The 21,693-nt window shown below is 35.8% G+C and overlaps 1 protein-coding gene across 10 annotated transcripts in view; it reads left to right on the top strand.

Annotated features, from left to right (window-relative positions):
* The window catches only part of NARS2 (asparaginyl-tRNA synthetase 2, mitochondrial), a 135,922-nt gene that overhangs the window by 46,895 nt on the left and 67,334 nt on the right, over positions 1-21,693 (top strand). For all 10 annotated transcript variants that reach the window (XM_072794805.1, XM_072794800.1, XM_072794803.1 and 7 more), the window contains exon 6: positions 9,414-9,508. In XM_072794805.1, the coding sequence (XP_072650906.1) occupies positions 9,414-9,508 (95 nt within the window). The remainder of the gene's footprint in view (positions 1-9,413; positions 9,509-21,693) is intronic.

Genomic DNA, 21,693 nt, shown 5'->3' with positions numbered 1-21,693 from the left:
CAAATTTGTCTGTTTGATGTCAGATGTTCGAAAGGTGGGTGAGAGAGTACATGTCTTTTCATATTTAGCCAAAAATGATATTTAATTATATAGGATGTCTGTAAAGTATGTGTTTGTGAGTGGGAGTGGATAGGAGGAAGAGTCATAGTAGGCACACAGTTTATTTCTGTGCAGAAAATGAAATTTTTTCTCTAAGCTACTTTAAACTTACAACCATATACTCAAAATACATTCTCTACCTTTTGTATTTTTAAACATTCTTGTAGATGTTAAGACGATGGTGACATTAAAGAAATAATAAACACCTATTTTACAGGTCTACTAGGAAAGTAACAGTATTAATTATAAGCAGTATAGTTATAAGAATTAATATAAGAAACTTCCTGCAAAACTATATGCTTATCAGTACCTATATTGGAAAACAAACATACCACCAAAAGTGCACTAAAGCTATCTTTTAGACCAGCAAAGCTATGACACTGCTGCTAGAAGCTTTTATGGCTAAATGTGTTACATATGCTTTTTGTGCTTTCCTTGCTTCTTTATCACTTTGTCTCTTCTGACTTCTGATGGCTAACTCCCTCTATTCACACTTGACTCACTCTTGGTCAAAAAGCATTTATGGAACAATTACTTATCCCTGGCACTGTGATAGGTACTTAGCATACCAAGGTATATAAACTCATTCCCTCCTCAAAGAACTCAGTGATCATTTGGCCTTCTCTTCTCTTGGCCCTCCCCCAACTGTGTTTTTATTACAGGTAGTACAATAGAACCACCTATATTCTCCTGGTATTTGATTTTGTTCCATGCTTTGTTCTTGGTTTTAAATTTTTTATTGGTGCTGATCAAAGGAATCTGCGCCACCATAGGACAAAAGATAAAATCATTAGTGTTTATGTGATAAAGAATGCACAGGGAATAGAGCACCTGCCTAGCACAGTCAGTAGAGCATGTAACTCCTGATTTCAGGGTCGTTGAGTGCAAGCCCCATGTTGGGCATAAAGCTTACTTAAAAAAAAAAAAAGACAATAATTATAATAATAAATGAAATCTGTTTGTATCAAAAAACAAATTAAAAAAAGAATACATGGGATAAACCCATATACCATTTGAGTACCTAATAGTACCTAAGATTACCTAAGATTATACTTTTAAAAAAATATTATTTTAAGTATCTTTTTTGAATGGATAATATAGTTCATGGTTCATAGGTACTAATTTAAAAGTACAAAAGGATTCTATCCCACCTTTGTTCCCCAATGATCTACTTTCCTTCCCCTGAATCAACCATTGTTATTTCTTGTGAATCCTGAAAATATTTTGTGGCACTATCACATTGTAGTTAAAGATAGAGATTCTGGCCAGACCACTTTGATTCATATTGTGCCTCACGTTAGGCAAGTTAAATTAATAACTTCTTTGTCTCATTTTCTCCTCTGTAAATGGGAATACTAGTACTTTTTTAGGTTGCTTGTAAACTCTTTAGCACAGTACATGGCACATGGTGTTTAGAGCATATTGGCTATAGTTGTTTCTGTAAATATGTATATATCTGAATGTGTATTCTTTTAATCTCAGGAAGACAAAGTTGAAATAAAAACAATTTTCATTCATGGTATACTGTTGTTATTGGTCTTGGAAAGGCACTTCTATTATATTAATTGTGTAACAAAACCATTTATTCTTTCCCATTAAGTCTACAGGTCATTTGGGTGATTCTGATCCCTGTTACAATTGGTTAGCTGTTGGTTTGGTGGGGAGCAGGCCATTTGAGGATGGCCTCACATGTCTCTTAAATTTCTCTATCATGTTAATCAGGGCATGATCTCTTTGGTGGTCTAGGTCCAAGAAAGAATATGGAAATGCACAGGCATCTTTCTCAAGCCACTATTTTTGTCAATTTTTGTTACTATGTCATTGATCAAAATAAGTCACGTGGCCAAACTCAGATTTAGTGTGCAACAATTTGCCAAGGGGTGCTGATACAGAAAGGTGTGATAAATTGAAGTCATTAATGCATTTAATCTAATCTAATTACTCTGTAGTAATTGCAGTCCAGCATTTGGTGGTTATCTTAGAGCAAGATAGTAATACAGAAGACAAGCTAGAAACTAGAGATCACTGAGCACCTCAGTATATGTGTGTCACTGTGTCAGACTGCCACAATCTTCTGAGAGTCATGACTTCAGCTTTAGTTTCTCCTTTCAGATCTTTTGTGGGTTTTTTGTTTGTTTTTTAAAGATTTTATTTATTCATAAGAGACACACAGAGAGAGGCAGAGACACAGGCAGAGGGATTAGCAGGCTCCCCGCAGGGAGTTCTTGCAGGACTCCATCCCAGGACCCCAGGATCATGACCTGAGCCAAAAGCAGACGCTTAACCACTGAGCGACCCAGGTGCCCCACCTCTCAGATCTTTTGCACATTCCTAACAACAGATGGCCAACCATAACCTGGAACCAAGCAGGAAACTTAGTCCTCCATTCCAGTGGGAACAATAATGCCAAGCCAACAAAGCACAAATTCAGCATAGACCCTTTTTTGTTTTATTTATTCCTCTTTATCCCAGTCTCTGCTCCCATTCTTTTTTGTCTGTCTCAGAGGTACGCACTTTAAGGTAGTTGCTGTATCATCTTTTATTATGTATATAGCCTCATAAAATAGGAGTGATCTTTTGTATGTGATTTTAGTTCACATTAATGATAATGTATTATGTATCTTTTCTGTTTCCTATTTTACCCATTTAACTCTGTTGAAATTCTATGTAGGTATATTTATTTGTTGCTTCTCATTGCTACAAAATAATCCAGTGGTATTTGCTGTATTTTACTTATTCTTCTAGTTAAGGATTCTTAGGGTGTCCAGTTCTAAATTACCCCCAGAAAAAAAGTAATTAAATAGTCTTCAACATATTCCCTAATGGACTTGTGTAAAAATTTCTCTGGAATATATATCCAGGAATTCCCAGGTCATAGGGCATATATATTCTTAACTTCATGAACTTCTCTGGAATAGTAGTACCAGTTTACACCATATGGACCTTATGAGAAGGTTCCAGTTTTCCTATGAATTCGTTTTTTATGACCTTGTAACAAATTGACTCAAACCCAGTGACATAAAACAACACCCTTGATTACTCAGTTCTGTGTACCAATAGTCCGTGATGTTGTACCTGGGTTTTCCATCAGGATCTTACAAGGCTGAAACCAGTGTGTGTACCAGTTGCATTGTCTGTTGGAATTTGACATTTCCTTTGAAAATCATTTATTCTATCAGCCAAATTCAGTTCCTTGCATTCTAGGACTGAAATTCCCATCTTGTTGGTGACTATTGGCTAGTTTGCTCTCAGCTCCTAGGGACTGTCCTAAGTACCTTTGCCTGTGGCCTTCTCCATCTTCAAGCCTGTGACAATCTTTTGAATTCTCCTGCTTCAAATCTCTGACTTCCTTTTCTGCAACCAGCTGTAGAAAACATTTCTGCTTTTAAAGGGTTCATGTGGTTTGGTCAGGAATATCCAGAAAAATCTCCAAATCTTGAGGCCATCTGATTTGGAATTTTATTTTTTCATTTTTGGATCTTCTAGTAAATGAACTGTAAGGCAGAACAAATAAATATCTTTTTTTTTATTTATTTTTCTGCTCATTTCTTTATTCTTTTCATCATGGTAAGTGCACTCTTTAATCCCCAACCCCTATTTCACCCATCTCCCCACCTGTCTCCCCTCTAGTAACCATCAGTTTATTCTCTAGAGTTAGGAATCTGTTTCTTGATTTGCCTCTTCCTTTTTTTCTTTTCCTTTGTTTGTTTGTTTTGTTTCTTAAATTCTGCATATGAGTGAGATCATATGGTATTTGTCTTTATCTGACTTATTTCACTTAGCATTATACTCTGTAGCTCTGTCCATGTTGTTGCAAATAGCAAGATTTCATTCTCTTTTACGGCTGTATAATTTTCCATTACATATATGTGTACATATATGATGTATATGTGTGTGTGTGTACACACATATCTCCCACATTTTATTTATTCATTTCATCTATTGATGGACATGTGGGCTGCTTCCATAGTTTGGCTATTGTAAATAATGCTGCAATAAACATAGGGTTGCATGTATCCCTTTGAATTAGTATTTTTTGTGTGTGTTTTGGGAGTAAATGCCTGGTAGCCCAATTGCTGCACTGTAGGGTAGCTCTGTTTTTCATTTTTTGAAGAACTTCCATACTATTTTCCACAGTGGCTGCACTAGTTTACATTCCCACCAACACTGCAAGAAAAGGTTTCCTTTTTTTTTTTTCCACATCCTCACCAACACCTGTTGTTGCTTGTGGTTTTTATTTTATCCGTTTTGACAGGTGTGAGGTGATATCTCATAGTGATTTTTTTTAAAGATTTTATTTATTTATTCATGAGAGACAGAGAGACAGACAGATAGAGAGGCAGAGAGGCAGAGACACAGGCAGAGGGAGAAGCCGGCTCCATGCAGGGAGCCTGATGCAGGACTCAATCCCGGGACTCCATCCCGGGACTCCAGGATCACACCCTGGGCGGAAGGCGGGTGCTAAAATGCTGAGCCACCCAGGTATCTCCTCATTGTGATTTTGATTTGCATTTCCTTGATGATGAGTAATGCTGAGCAACTTTTCTTGTGTCTGTTGGCTACCTGAAAGTTTTCTTTGAAGAAGTGTCTGTTCGTTTCTTTTGCCCATTTTTGAATTGCGTTATTCATTTTTGGGGTGTTGAGTTGTATAAGTCCTTAATATGTTTTGGATACTAAGCCTTTATTGGATATGTCGTTTGCAATTATCTTCTCCCATTTAGTAGATTGCCTTTTAATTTTGTGTTTCCTTCAGTGTTCAGAAGCTTTTTATTTTGATGTAGTCCCAATTTATTTCTGCTTCTTTCCTTTGCCTCAAGAGACATATGTAGAAAAATATTATACAGCTGATGTCAGAGAGATTACTGCCTGTGGTCACTGATTTGGACTTTTATTTTATTTTATTTTTTTTAAAGATTTTTATTTATTTATTCATTCATTCATAGAGACACAGAGAGAGGCAGAGACACAGGCAGAGGGAGAAGCAGGCACCATGCAGAGAGCCCGAAGTGGGACTCATCCAGGGTCTCCAGGATCATGCCCTGGGCCACAGGTGACGCTAAACTGCTGCGCCACTGGGGCTGCCCTGATTTGGAGTTTTAATTACAAAATCCCTTCATGACAGTACCTGGCTTAGCGGTTGATCGAATAAACCAGGGACTGAGAATCTTGGGCATGTCTAAGATATCTCCCTACCATACTCTTGAGTCTAAAACTACACTTGACATTAAACAACTTTCTAATCTTTGTCATTCTGGTATATATAGTGAATTCTTTTTAAAATGCCTTATTTTCATTTGCATTTCTTTAATTTGTAGGAAATTTGAGTGTTTCCTCGTACATCTTAGCCATTTGAATTTTTCTTTTTGTAAATTTCTTTTCATGTCACTTGCCCATTTGGGGAACAGCTTATTTTCTTTCTTGTTTTCTTGTCAGTAGGTCCTTGTTTGTCCTGTCCATTAATCACTTGTCAATCTTAGATGCTGAAAATATTTTTTTTAAGGTTTTGTTTTTAATAATCTCTACACTCAACATGGGGCTCAAACTCTCCATCCTGAGATCAGGAGTCACATTATCTACTGACTGAGCCAGCCAGGCACCCTGAAAATATTTTCTTCTTAATAAGTCATTCTTTTGACTTTGCCTATACCTTCCTTTATTAAACAGAAATCTTTAATTTTAATGTTAAATTTGTCCATTTTTCAGCTTATCATTTGCAGTTTGGGGATCTTGTTAAAGAGAAATCCTATCCACAAAATTAGATGCATAATTTATTCTTTCTTCATTGCTACAAAGTATTTAAGATTACAAATCTTAAATTTGCAATCCTATGTAGGTTTTGACCCTGCCAAATCCAATAGCTACTTATATATGCTCTTTTAAAAATTGAGGTGAAATTTATATAGCATAAAATTAACCATTTTAAAGAGTACAGTTTGTGGCATTTAGTGCATTTATCATGTTATACAACTAACTACCTATATCAAGTTCTAAAACATTTTCATTGTCCCAAAACAAACCCCATGCCCCATTCCCATTTCTTCTTCCCCCTCCAGACCCATGGCTCTCAACCATCAGTGTCTGTGGATTTACTTCATTTAGACATTTCATATAAATGGGATCATATAATATGTGGCCTTTTATGTCTTACTTTCACTTAGCATAATGTGTTCAAGGTTTAGCCATATTTTAATGTATATAGAAGTACTTCATCTTATGGCTGAATATCATTCCATTGTTTATATTATATTACATTTTTTTTTCTGTTAATGGACATTTGAATTGTTTCTGCCTTTGGCTACTGTGAACAGTGCTTTTATGGACATGAAGGTACATATATGTATTTGAGTGCCTGGTTTTAATTCTTTCAGATATATACCTAGGAGCAGAATTGGTAGGTTGCATAGTAATTCTTTGTTTATCTTTTTAAAAGACCATCAAACTGTTTTCCTAAGCAACTGCACCATTTAATGTTTCTAGTTTCATTCTATTACAGGTAAAGAAAAGAACTTTTATGATTTTAGTCTTTTTTAACATTGAATTTGTCTTATGTCGTAACATATGGTCTATCCTGATTAATATTTCATGTGTGCTTGAGACAGTGTGCCGTCTGTTGTTGGTGATGGAGTCTATCATTTTTAAGTTTCCTCTCTTGATTCAGCATTTGTTTGGTTGCTATAAACTTTTGACTGTTTACCAGAGTCCCCACAGTTGATTTTGATGGCTTTTACAAATTCTTTTCAGTTTTTCTGTGGAGAAACGGTGCTTCAGAGCTACCTATCCCTCCGTGTTTGCTGACAGTACCCTCAACAATTACTTTTTTTTTTTTTAAGATTTTATTTATTTATTCATGGGAGACAGAGAGAGAGAGAGGCAGAGACGCAGGTAGAGGGAGAAGCAGGCTCCATGCAGGGAGCCTGATGCGGGACTCGATCCTGGGTCTCCAGGATCACACCCCAGGCTGCAGGTGGGACTAAACCGCTGCGCCACCAGGGCTGCCCCAACAATTACTTTTTTTTTTTATTTTTATTTATTTATGATAGTCACACACACACACAAACACAGAGACATAGGCAGAGGGAGAAGCAGGCTCCATGCACCGGGAGCCCGACATGGGATTCGATCCCGGGTCTCCAGGATCGCGCCCTGGGCCAAAGGCAGGTACCAAACCGCTGCACCACCCAGGGATCCCAGCAATTACTTTTTAAAATATTTTATAATGTTCCTTTAATAATTCTGAAATAAAGCGTATAGATAATATAACTTAATTCATACAGAAGTTTTTAAAAATCAATGTGATGCATAAGTTGTAATAAAAAGGAGAAATAAAAGAAAGTAATTTTTTAAAACGTAATATGAATTTCAGTATGTAAATATGTACAACATTGGAAGGCATGATTAAGTAGTGATATGTTTATACATATTTAAATAAGTTGGATTTAAGAGATGTAAGAGGATTAGATTCCATTTTGTCCAAATGCTAATAAATGAAAGAGTAAAGTATAGTCATAAAAACTAGACTTTTTGGGTAGCCCGGGTGGCTCAGCGGTCTAGCGCCACCTTCAGCCCAGGGCATGATCCTGGGGACCAAGGATCAAGTCCCACGTCTCCCTGCATGGAGCCTGCTTCTCCCTCTGCCTGTGTCTCTGCCTCTCTCTCTCTCTGTCTCTCATGAACAAATAAAATCTTAAAAAAAAAAAAAAACTAGACTTTTTTATATGCACATGAAATGAGAGAAACCACTGCGTAGAAGTCAAGATATAACACCAATACAAATTATAGATTAAAGAGGTAAAGGAAAGGAGAAAATATAATATTCTAATAATGTGTTGGGCCTTACTTGAAACCTAATTATTTAGTAAATAGGAACTGTAGAGAGTATAGTATATTTTTTTATTTTGGAAATCGTAACATATATCAGGGCAAATATTTTTAGTCTTGAGTACTTAAGTCCTTGGAAACAGAATCCTTTCAGTGAATATGGGATTCAAAGATGGCTTTTAAAAAGCAGTGATAGGACGTGTAAGACCAGTATCAAAGTAAGTTTGAAAAATAACAGGCAGTTACAAAATAAATGAGTGATTTCAACTGGTAAGTTTTACACTAGATTTCTTACTCATATATGCCTGTATATGATATGCAATATTTTTAGAACCAGTAGAATTAAATAAAATGCCTTCATTTCATGTGTTTCTATAATTCAGTATTTGATACTAAGTCTTTTAAAAGGAGACTCACATTCTCTATTGCATATTTAAAATTGACTTTGTTGCTTTTATAGTAACTGCACTATTATACTAAAAAACTTTCAAATAAATGCACAATTTGAAGTAACAAGAGTAGGGAAGTTAACTTTCCTCCCAAAAAGTAAGTATAATAGTTATACTTCGATCCAGAAACTTTCTTAATTATACTATTTAAATTGCATTTAGGAAAAAAACATAATAAATAAATAAATTGCATTTAGGGGGCACCTAGGTGGCTCAGTAGGTTAAGCCTCTGCCTTCAGCTTGGGTCATGATGATCCAGGGGTCTTGGGATCTGCTGGCTTCTGGCTCCCTGTTCAGTGGGGAGTCTGCTTCTCCCTCTCCCTCTGCTGCTCCTGCTTGTGCTCTCTCTTTCTGTCAAATAAATAAATAATCTTTTTTTTAGAACATTAAGTAATATTTGACCCCCAAATAATTTTTTAGCTTGCGATAAATGCTGACTGGCTTGTTTCCTACCTGTTTCAAACGAAATAATCACCTTATCTATTGTAAATTTATAAAAATCTTAAATAACTCTCAGTACCTTTTAAAGATAGGATTCTGCTCTTCTGAGTTATGGTGGGAGTTAATGTATATAAAAGCTTATAATGTGTTTATAAGAATCTGCATTTAAAAGCATTAATAAAAATTTAATAATATGACAACACATGTTCTAGAGGCTATTCCCTTGAGAAAATCAAATCTCAATCATAGGTCAGAATTTTAAGAGATTATGTAATTTTTCACATTAAAAATTTTTAATCTATAATCTCTTTCCTTGTCTCTCAATCAGAATCATTTTTTAGGGTGAAGTGTATCTTGTGACAAAAGTACTATGTCCTTTAGTTGTATGTTTTGAAAATATGGAGTAAATATCTTTGACCTTAGCTCTTTCTAAGCAGGCATTTTCTCTTTTAGGAGTGTACGGAGAACTGCATTTATTTTCATGAAAATGACCTGTCCTCACATATATTTAATTGCATTGTGATTTTTAGTTGTGGCATGTATGTGAATGTGAAAGCAGAGCAGAATACCTCATAGCTTTTTGTGGCTCATGTTTTTCATTTGCAGCCTTCAAGCAAAATTAAGATGCCTGAGGAGAATTTCTTCAATGTTCCTGCATTCTTAACTGTTTCAGGACAACTTCACCTAGAAGTGATGTCAGGGTACAGAATTTTCTTTTTCTTTTGCTTTAATGGACTACTGATTATGGGTTGGGTGAGAGTGAAGTAATGCATTCTTTCTCCAATGCTAAAACCTAAAAATTGAAATTAGTGTTTACTGTTAGTCCATTTGAATTCACTGAAGTATATTTAGATTTGACAATAACCAAGTTTCTTCCTTAAATCACATTTGTTTAGACTTTTGGTTTTAGTGAAAAATGTGACACTGGAAAGAGGTTGTGATTTTTTTTTGCTAATTTTTTTTTTCAATAAATCTCCTAGTATGTAATCAGAATGTAAGTGTAATTAATCATCTTTTTGAAAATAAAGGCAATTATAGTTCACATCCAAACCAGGTATCAGCCCCTTTCATTAAAAAAAAGGGGGAGGGGGATCCCTGGGTGGCTCAGCGGTTTAGCACCTGCCTTTGGCCCAGGGTGTGATGCTGGAGTCCCAGGATCGAGTCCCACATCAGGCTCCCTGCATGGAGCCTGCTTCTCCCTCTGCCTGTGTCTCTGCCTCTCTCTCTCTCTCTCTCTCTCTCTCTCTGTGTGTGTGTGTGTGTGTATCATGAATAAATAAATAAAATCATAAATAAATAAATAAATAAATAAATAAATAAATAAATAAATAAAATAATTTTTAAAAAGGTACCCAGAACAAATGGAAGAAAAAATGTTTTAAATCATCGGTTTATAAAGAAAACTAACCTACAAAAGTACCATCAGGAACGACATGTAACTTTAGAAAGTCTTAGAAGTCAGATTACATGGTCTTGAAAATAACATAAACTTTACTTAGCTTCTTTTCTGATTTATCTTTGAGACAAAGTGTTATTTGATCATTCCAATAACAAGATAATTGACAATGTTATCAGAATACTGTACAGAAAACTTATCATCGTAATAGCCCTGTGAGACTGTAGGATTTGCAGAGCAGTGTGTAGAAAAGGTCATGTAAGGCATGTCATGGAAAGTTCCTTAATGCCTTTGAAGGCATAATTTTAAAAAATTAAAATCATGACTCATACAAATATGAAGAAACATGTATCAAATATTTTATTCAATTCATTAATTACTAATGGAACAAGTAAAGTAGTAAGGCTAGTTAAGAGAGTGAAGAGCTGTGTATTCACAGGCAATCTAATAAAGGAATTTTAGAATAAGATGCTAGGTTAGTTAGTTACAAACTGGTTAATGTCCTACAGACCAATAAGCCTTAACATTTGGCATTTTCTTTTCTACCTGACAGAAATGATTTGCAACTCTACTAAACAGAAATCTACAAGTTAACATGTAACTTTACTTAATCTGGGATATTTAATTCAATAGTAAATAGAATCATGCAACAAAGTACATCCTTTTTTTTTTTTTTTTTTTTTTTTTCCCAGGTTTTATTTATTTGAGATGGAGAAATCATGAGCAGGGGGAGGGGCCCAGGGAGAAGCAGACTCCCCACGAGCAGAGAGCCATAGCCTCCATCCCAGGACCCTGAGATCAGGACTAGAACAAAGGCAGACACAACTGACTGAGCCACCCAGATGCCCCTAGAGCAATGTACATTCTGATAAGTAATTAAATAACCTTTGAATGAGTCTGTGTCCTCAGATTCCATTGAAAGGGCATACTGATCTTTTGGCCTTATAAGGATATATCCAAGTTTTAGATAACCTTTCTTAAATTTTTGGTATTCATTTTTTTAGTCTATGAAGTTAGAGGCAAAGTACCTTCCCCTCAGAAGTGTCATAAATATGTGAAAGGTGTAAATTTACGAGGTTTGCCATTATACTACTAGTAGTGGATTAAATATATTCCTTCTTTACCAGTAAAGTTCAGTGAACCATGGAACACAGTGTACAGTAAAACTTGACAGATTAAATTGGCAGAATTTCAGGTTCTATATTTTTTAATGTGTTTTGAAGTATTTCTGTTAATGTCAGTCAAATGTATCTAATTGAATATGCATAGTCCTAGGACTATTAATATGCAATACCTCATGTTTCAGATTAATGCCTGATTTAATCTCCAATAAGAAATTGTTAGTCTTCCCTCAGCCTTTTCTTTAATTTTATTTAACACTTTCAAAATGGAGTAAATGATAGTTAAATTAGAAGTTTAACATTTTCCAAAAGGATATCTATGTTGGTTTAGTGGTTTCATGGCTCCATTTTTAAGTTCAATTTTGTAGTTATTGTTGTTTTTAATAAACTTTCTATTTTTGAGTAATTTTTAAATATATAAAAGTTGCAAAGACAGTGCAGACTTTTTGTATACACCTTTTGCCCAGTTTCACCCATTATAAATATCGTATATTGCTATGGTACATTTTGTCAAAACTAAGAACCTCTTGTTAGTACATTACTGTTAACTACATTCCAGGCTTTATTTGGATTTCACTTTTCCATTATACCTTCTTTCTTCTCCCAGGATCCAGTTCAGGGTACCACATTACATTTAGGTGTCATATTTCCCCAATCTCTTCTAATCTGTAACAATTTCTCAGTCTTTCCTTGTTTTTCATGACTTGTAGAATGTATCCCAATCTGGATTTGGCCGATGTTTTTTCTCATGTTTCAACTGGAATCATATGGGGTTTTGGAAGGAATACCATAGAGGTGAAGTGCTGTTACCATCATCAGGGAGTTTGTGATATGCATATGGTGACATTAACCTTTATGACTTGAATTAGACAGTGTTTGCTGGTTTTCTCCACTGAAAATGTACTATTTTTCCCTTTCTTTGTCCTTTGGAAGTCAGTTATTAGATCTAGCCCACCCTCATTGGAGGTGGGAGTGAGGGGTTGGGAAGTAGGAGATAGAATTAAGCATCACCTCCTGAATGTAATGTAGTTAGAATCATGTTAGTATGTAACCTTTTCAGATTGGTTTCTTTAGTTTAGCATAATATACATTTAAGGTTCCTCCACAACTTTTCATGGCTTGGTAGCTCATTTCTGAATATTCCATTATCTGGATGTGCCACAGTTTATCCATTCACCTACTGAGGAACACCTTGGTTTGCTTCCAAGTTTTGGCAGTTTATCCTAGGCTTTTCATTTTCCCTACTGTGGCCCTTGAAGCAACCATTTCTCCAGAGAGATGTGGTTCCTTTTATTGGAAAATGTTATTTAGAAACCAAGATTTAGTCATTGAGTATCTTGCTGCTCTTGGGGGATTATTGCTTCTAAACCCTCTGGGCAGACAGAGCTATAAATAATTTTTTTAAAGATTTTTTATTTATTTATTAGAGACATAGAGAGAGAGAGAGAGAGAGAGAGAGAGAGAGGCGGGGGGTGGGGGGGGGTGGGGGCAGAGGGAGAAGCAGGCTCTATGCTGGGAGCCTGACGTGGGACTCAATGCCGGGTCTCCAGGATCACACCCTGGGCTGAAGGCGGTGCTAAACCGCTAAGCCACTGGGGTTGCCCAATACATTTTTTAAACAAGAGAAAGTTAAGTGTTTTCATTATATTTTGCCTATAAATACAATTTGTAAGTGATGTATTCTGAGAGAATTGAAGTATACTAAGTTGCAAAACCTATATTCAAAAATGTCACATAATAAAATTCTCCATTTCTTGTCAGAACCAGAATTGGAGGAAGGTTCAGTCTAATGTATTTGAAAGAGTGTTTGATTATTGTTGTTTTTTGTTGTTGTTGTTGGTTTTGCTTTGCTTTGCTTTTGGTGTTTTGTTAACAGGTGTTTTTTCCTTATTATTTTTTTAATAAGCTATGAAGGCAAGCATATTTAACAATAAAACATGCTTTCATCTTGGACATTGCTGTTGGAAATATAAATTGGTACAGCTTTTCTAGAGAAATGCCTTTTACCAAGAATTTCATTTCTAGGAATTTTTATTGAGGGAATGATCTTACAACTCTGTAAAAGTGTATAAACAAAAATGTTGAAAGCAACTTTGCTTATACTAGGGAATAAATACTAACGATCTAAATGTCCATTTAGGAAGATAGATTAACCATCAGTGTACCAAGAAAACAGTCATCATCATTTACCATCTAGGTATAATGAACCTTATTTTTAATAAATATTTTTAAGCAATCTTAAGAATAATTTGCAGAGGTAAAAATAAGGGGTTAGTGAAAATCAACATTTTTAGAATTTTAATAATATAAACATGCAAACCCAGATTTTTGAAAGCTGCTTTATTGAGAGAGAATTTATTTACCATAAAATTCACCAATTTAAAGAATACAATTCAGTGGATTTCAGTATATTTTCACAGTTCAAATATCACCATAATCTAATTTAAGAATATTTCTATCAGGGGTACCTGGGTGGCTCAGTTGGTTAAGCATCTGCCTTCTGCTCAGGGTCCTGGGATCAAGTCCCATGTTGGGCTCCCTGCTCAGTGAGGAGTCTGCTTCTCCCTCTGCTCTTTCTCCCAATGATTCCCAACCAATGATTAAATTACTTATTTTTGTCATTTTCACATTTTCTTCCAGACACTTTTGTATATATACTTGCCTTCAGCCTTTGTTCACTTTTAACCTATCAAATAACTTCTGGTGCAAAATGTAGATGATAAAAGAATATTGTCACATATCCTTTCAGCAGACTGGTGTGATCCAAGTTCTTATTGCATGTTATTGCATGATAAAATCCTAACTGTAGAATAACTAATTGAATAAAAAATATCATATTTCCTTTTTGCCCTTAGAAATATATTATTCACTTATTAGTTCTTGGGTTTGAGAAAATTCATTTAGGGTATCGTTATCTGTACGTTCACAGTCTGAGATTTCACATATATAACCAATTTCACCATTATTATTGGAGGCTAGATTGTTACTATCTGTCTCTCTGCATTCATTTCCTGACTTGGCTAATATTTATGAAGCATCTTTATCATTTTTCTTCTCTTTGTCATTGTGAGTGAAAAATAAAAGAACTCAATTCTCAACTGTGTTCTTTCATAACTACAAAAAGATAACATTTGTATCTCCAGGCTTTTCTTAGAGCTTTTTGAAAGATGACACAATACTTTGTGTACTGTAGTAAGAAAACTGAAGATGAAATAATGGTGATGATATCTCTCACACTACACCTTCCTCTTATCCACTATGCATCCTAGACATCCATCATTTCTATTTTCAATGTTTCACTCTTTTTTAACTTCATTAGGAGTAACTGGTGAGTAATGATGAAATAATTTCTAGGGTGATGAAATAACAAAATGTTTAAATATACAAGAAAAATAAGATCAGTAAACCCCATATATATCTTAGATTCGTGAAAGGATTCAATGAGTTTTATTCTATTTGAATAAAATACTATAAATTTCTCTGTCTTTTGGATGACCTCTGTAGTGGCTTGATTATGTCCCCACAAAGGACAGTCCCTGTGAATACAATCTTATTTGGAAAGAAGGTATTTGCAGGTGTTAAAATAGTGGCCTAAATTCAATGACTATTATCTTTATAAAAGAATGAAGGAGATTTGGATTCAGAGACATGGAGGAGATAGGCACAGAAGGAAGGAAGACATGAAGAAGGCAGCAGAGACAGGAGTGATTCTGAGGAATGAATGCTAAGGATGCTGAGAGCCGCTGGAAAGTAGTTCTTCCCTAGAACCTTAGAAGGAGCATGGCATTGCCAATACCTTGATTTCAGATTTTTGGCATTTATAGCTGTGAGATAATGAATTCCTGTGCTTTAAGCCACCGAGCTTGTGGTAATTTATTTTGGCCACCTTAGAAAATTAATATAACCTTTAAGAAAGTATAAATCATGAGATACTGATTTTAAGAAATAGTTAAAACTGCTCAACTAAAGACTCCTAACTATAGACAACAAACTGATGGTTACAGAGGGGACGTGGGTAGGGGATGGGTTAAATAGGGGGTGGGGGTTAAGAAATGCATTTGTTATGATAAGTGCCTGGTAATGTATGGAAGTGTTGAATAACTGTTCTATACACCTGAAACTAATACATCACTATATGTTAACTATACTGGAATTAAGTTTTAAAAAATTCTTTCCCTTTCAAAAAACAACAAAAATTGCTCAACAAAGAAATTTAAAAATTAAAACTGGGTATAATGGAGTGGCAATAAACTGAGGGTGAAATTAATTATGAATCGTCCAAACAATGGATTACTGTACAGCCATTAAAATTGGTGATAAATCTTTACATGTTATAAGAAAAACAGTGGTTATGAAATAGGAAGTAGAATGTGCCTCCAGGTTTTACAGTGTGTGTGTGGTGGGGGTAGTCTGGAAAAATATGCACCAGTATTCAACTAGTAAACAGTGGCTGTCTCTACTTATATTTATTTTCTTCTTTAAACTTGTCTTTTATTCAGATTCAAAAAACAAGTATTTATTACTTTTTTAATGAGAAAAGAATTAGCTGTTTCCATGGTAGGTGGGGAGAGGGATAATCGACTTGGGCTTCAAGTTGATTTTATTCCAGTTTGATGAATTGTTTGCTTTGTGTTTGGTATAAGCAATCTTAAACTCATTCCCCTGGGTCATCTCACGAGTGCAGATGCTGAGCTCAGAAGCCATGAAACATTCATACTCAGGATGTACTTATCCTGTTAAGTGGCTTTGGTAAGAATATCAACATGTGAATCTGAGTTAGACTGAGGTATCCTTTATAACTAAGTGTGAGACTGTCTTCCAGCCTATATAACTTTCTCATTCTTCATCCACTTGATGCTTATCTGAACTTTGTTGATTTATACTCATTTGATTTTCAAGAGTTTTATGATTATGGCTATTTTATTTGTACTGTGCATTTTCATGCACCTCTGTGTTTCTAATGCCCCTCGCTATACCATGAGAGTCCTTTTTCCATATCTCCTTCCTCCAAGGCTCAAGTGAAAAAGGGCTTTCTCCTTGACTCCTTCCATTTTTCTCAATAGAAATTATGTTACTCTTTTTCTCCTCTCTTAAAGTACTCCTCTAATCTCATGTTCTAAAGAAAAAAGCTCCTCTTATTTTTAATGTTTAGCCAGGTCATACTTGTTTTCATGTCTATCTTACAAATTATAAACATCCTATATATCTATGTCTTCCAGAAATAGTAGATATTTGGTACATATTGTTAAATTTGTAAAGCACAGATTCTCATTCTTCTAAACTTTTCTGTATAGTTTCTACTATAAATTTAAGCCCACAACAGAATTGAATATGTTCATCACTTTTTTAACTCTGTTTCATGGAAAAAATATCACCATGAAACTTTGAGATCTTTATTTCCTGAATGTGTGTGATTAATGATGGTTCTTTATGCTGTTTTCTTTACAATGGGACCTTAAGACAAAGAGATTTCTTCTTTTAGTGTATTATATATATTAAAAATTAACTATTTTGATGGAAATAAGAATTAGCAGACAATTGGTATAAAAGACTCAGGAACTTTGTTATCACTTTATCAATTTATTCATTTGTGCAGTATAGCTAGGGAATGAGCATTTCAGGCAAATTAAGCAGCAAGTGGAGAGGGTTTTTATAGTTAGTAGGAATATTTAATTTGTTTGGGTACAACACAGGGAATATGAATATTTGGATTAACCAGGGGTTAGGTATTGCCAGGTAAGATTGATGGAAGTAGATGGGTACAGAAGGTCATGATAGATCCAGGAGGAGTGAGGTAATAGGGTTAGTGGGTGATGAGGGAAAAAATGATGGACTTAAAGAATTGGAGGTCTTAATGGAGAACTGTTGGTGTGAAAGTGCTAGGGTTAAAACCTGCACAAATTCTAGGTAATGATCAAAGAATGGTGTTGTGAAATTCCTATCTCCAACATGAGACCTCTGTTCAGCTCCCATCTGTAAAGTGCCAGTTGTCTTCTCCAGTGGCTGTTGTATAACCATCTCAACATGCTCAAACTAAATTCATCATCATTCCCTCAGTCTGTTTTTTCCTTCTGAATTCCCTGTATCAGGAAATGTCACAACCATCTTTCCAGTTTGTCAAAACAGCTGTGTGAATACCATCCCCAGATTTTCTTTTTCCACACTCATTTCATCTTTTCACCCATTTGTGCCTACTTCTCTTTGCTTCAACTGTCCTGAACTGCTAATAAATTTTTAATAACATATAAGTGTTTCTTTGCAGAAGTTGTTTTTCTACATGGAATGCCCTTTCCCCATGCATTTGTCCAGCTAACCCCTGCCCATCCATCTAAACTCAGCTTAGAAATGATCTCACTCAGAATCCGCACTTCCACCCCCACATCTTGCTTATTTAAATACCCTTCTGTACACGCATGTTGCTTTTATTCTTTCTGTTTTATAACACTGGCATCACTTTTTTCTCTATAGCTTAGAGTTAGTTTTTGGATTTAGGGACTGTTTCATTTTATAACTTTATTAATACAGAATAAAGACTTGAATACCTGTTAGGAAGGATTTCCACCAATTCTATTTATTAAAAAAATTAAAATTGTCTGCTTACACTGCTTATCTTCCTATTAGCCCCCAAATTCATCAGACTGTATCTTGTTCCTCTTTGTCTTCATAGTTTCTATTACTACCATTTGCCTGATTCAGAGCTCAAAGATCATTCTCAATTTGATTGAGCATTTGTTGAGAGTGAGCTGTGTGCCAAACACTAGGTTAGGTGCTTGGTTACAAAGATGAACAAGACAGATATGATCTCAACCTTCATGACCCCATACAATCTAATGAACAAGATAGGCATTAAATAAGAAATTCACAGTGTGGTAGCTGTTACACAAAAGCCTGTCCTGAGGCAAGAACAGCATATGGCAAGGGAATTTCAACCTTGTCTAGGTTGAATTGAATTTAGAAGTAACCTTATCAGTAGAATTATTACACGAGAGTGCATTTTAAAAATGTCATTTATATTTAATAACGAATGGCTGTTATATTTACTTTGGATTCTGTTACTTTTCTGTTCTTGGGATAACAAACCTGGTTAATACAACTTTCCCTCCCTATTATAGAACATTTTATGATGTACAATCTTTTAGTTACCCAAGTACATGTTATCTGTATTTGGTTATGGAATGTCTTTTGGTCTTTAATGTCATATTTGATACTTTATCCTTGAATGAATTATATTTAGCCAAATCATGAAAAGCTAGCAGACTACCTAGCTTCTCTGTCCTGTTCCTTTACCTACTACCAAATACTTGGACATTTTAAATTAAACTTTATATGAAAGGTTATGATTTTCTGACTTTAGGGCAACAGCCAAAATAAGATATAGACATCATGGTCTAGAGAAATGCTCGAAAAAACTGAATAGGTTTAACATAGGAAAGACAAAGGGGAGCCATACTTTTACATTTTCTCACATCTATTTGCTGGGCTTTGGTGAGAGCCCTGGGTGCAGATGAATAAATGATTTTTTTTAAAGAACAGCTTTATTAAAAAAAAAAAAAAAAGAACAGCTTTATTGAGATAAACCCACTTACCATAAAGTTCACCCTTTAAAATGTACAGTTCAGGGGATCCCTGGGTGGCGCAGCGGTTTAGCGCCTGCCTTTGGCCCAGGGCGTGATCCTGGAGACCCGGGATCGAATCCCACGTCGGGCTCCCGGTGCATGGAGCCTGCTTCTCCCTCTGCCTGTGTCTCTGCCTCTCTCTCTCTCTCTCTCTGTGTGACTATCATAAATAAATAAAAATTAAAATAAAATAAAATAAAATGTACAGTTCAGTAGTTTTTACTATATTCACAAAATAGTGCAATTGCATTTAGGGCCCAGGGGTGCACGAGTACCTGGCTCTGAGTGTCCCAAACAGACCAGCTTTGGCCACTTGCTGCTGGCAAAACCCAAAGGCAGAAAGACAGGTTATGGTGAAACAAGAAAGGAATTTATTTCAGTGAGTCGTTCAATCCCTGGAAGATAGTGGACTACTACTATACCAAAGACAATCTCCAGTGCTGAAAATACTTCCAAGTATTTATAAGGAAGATGTGGAACAGAGGTCCATGAGTGTGTGCGGGTGGGCAGTAAAGGTCAGATCAGTCATTGTCATAGGGGTCAGTCATGTGAGGGCTTGCTGAGGTCAGGGCAGTTGGTGCTCAAGGGGGTAGTTTTGGTTCTTATCACAGGATGCTTTATCCACTTGGCCTTTTGCCCAAGTGAAAAAATAAGATGGAAAGAACATCAGTTAGAAAGTACAGTCTGAAGTAAAAATGGTGGCATTTTAAGACACAGCTGGGTCTCGTTTCACAAACCATCACCACTATCCAATTTTATATTTTCATCACTTTAGAAAGAAATCCCTTACACATTAGTAGTCCCCTCCCACCTTCCCTGCAGCTCTGGCAACCACTACTACTGAATCATCAGAAACAGTAGGAGTGTGGCCGAGCAGTCTGTGTCATGACAGACCTATCAGATAATGATGCTGAGGACTACTGCCCTAGAGAAAGACTTGCTATTCCCTGTTTGGTGGGGGCATCTGGCCACCACTGATTCTGGTGGGATGTGGAAGAAGGCTGACAGTTCCATATGCAAAATCTATCAATGAATCTCCATTTCCTCCATCTCCAGCCTCACCATGGTTCTGTTTGCAGGTCACCTTTCTGCTGCAGTATACTTTGTATTCTAGATAACGGCTTCCATACTTTGACACATTGGTCATCACTCAACCACTGTTTTCTCTCCTCCAAATATTGGTTGAGATCTCTTGTCCACTGAGGGCCCTCTCCCTCTTTCTTCCTTTTTACTTACTGTTAGTTTAAGATTGTCTCAGGAAGGAGTGAATTAAATATCTGCTTTTTTTTTTTTGAAGATCTAATTGTATATTTTAAATGATTCATGAATTGACATTCCCCATCTAACAAGCTTCTGTAAATATCTGTGCTTAATTCACTATTTTTTTTAAATGTATTTATTTATTCATGAGAGAAACAGAGAGAGGCAGAGACACAGGCAGAGGGAGAAGCAAGGCTCCATGCAGGAAGCGGGGAAAAACTAGCGGACTATCTAGCTACGTGGGACCCGATCCCAGGTCTCCAGGATCACACCCTGGGCTGAAGGCAGCGCTAAACCGCTGAGCCACTGGGCTGCCCTTAATTCAATATTTGAACTTCATTTTTACTGGCTTGAGTGGTAATAGTTTGCTCTTTAAATACTAGTTAGGCTAATGTGTTATTTGCGTAATGAGTTTGTGTCTTTGATGCATTAACACTGCGGTATCTGCATACCACCTTGCAAGTCAAAACATGGGGTTCTCTGCCTGTTTCTAGTCTTGCATTCCTTTGTGAGGGCAGTTACTAATTTCCCTTTTCTTAACTAAAAGTGTATGAGAGAATAGCCCTATTGTCTCACTCAGTCTGGCTGAGCAAAATATCTGAAGGATTGAATGCTTTTGAAATAAGCAGGTTTGGTGTGAGTTAAAAAAAAATAACCAGTCAGTCTTTTGAGGAATGATACAAATAGAACTCATTTTGTATAAAATGCAATGCCTGTTGGCATTGTCTAAAAACAAATGCAGGTTACTCTAGTGAGACACCAATTAATCCTTAGTAATTTGACCATTATGGATAGTAATTGGAGCTATAAAAAGCAAAACTGATATTGTTACTTCTTACAATTAATGTGTAATCTTGTCCAAATTCTATTTTTGCTCTGGTGGGTTTAATTACTTTTTTTAGGAAAGGGGGGAAAAATCTGTGTTTGTTACATGTTTGCAGAATTTAGGTTGGGTTGAGAACAGAGAAAATTTATGTCATTTTCACTTTTCTTCCCCTAGCTTGTTTTCTTCTACCTAAAAATAACTATGGGTACTCATTTTTTCAGCAGTAATTTTAGTGTTCACCCAAATGGTATGTAACTGTGTTGGACACCAAAGAGGATGTTAAAAATATGGGACAGACTTGTTGATTGACATATAGAGGGTTGCCAGTGATGTTACAGAATGAAGTAGCTACTGAGATAATGTTATCCCTACCAGAAGGTGCTGAATTTGTCCAAGTAAACAGTCATATAGTTAGACTTGAATTAGAATTCACCTTCTATACATACTAAATTTATGTTTAATATCTGAGCCTCCAATTCCTGACTATAAAGATGAATAAAAATGGCCACCTTGCCAAGCCAATGTGATAATAAGATGCTATGTAAAGCCCAGCGTTTATCACAGTTTGATGCTGAAATGGTAAGTGCTGTGATGATGGTCGTCATGACAGCTGAGACCCAGAGAGCCCAGGGTGATTATAATGAAAGAAGCCAAGGTGTTGTAACCA

This window comes from Canis lupus, chromosome 23 (assembly GCF_048164855.1).
Source record: "Canis lupus baileyi chromosome 23, mCanLup2.hap1, whole genome shotgun sequence".
NCBI lineage: Eukaryota > Metazoa > Chordata > Mammalia > Carnivora > Canidae > Canis > Canis lupus.
The sequence above is the reverse complement of the archived record's forward strand: the minus strand, read 5'-3'. Positions and strand labels throughout refer to the sequence as shown.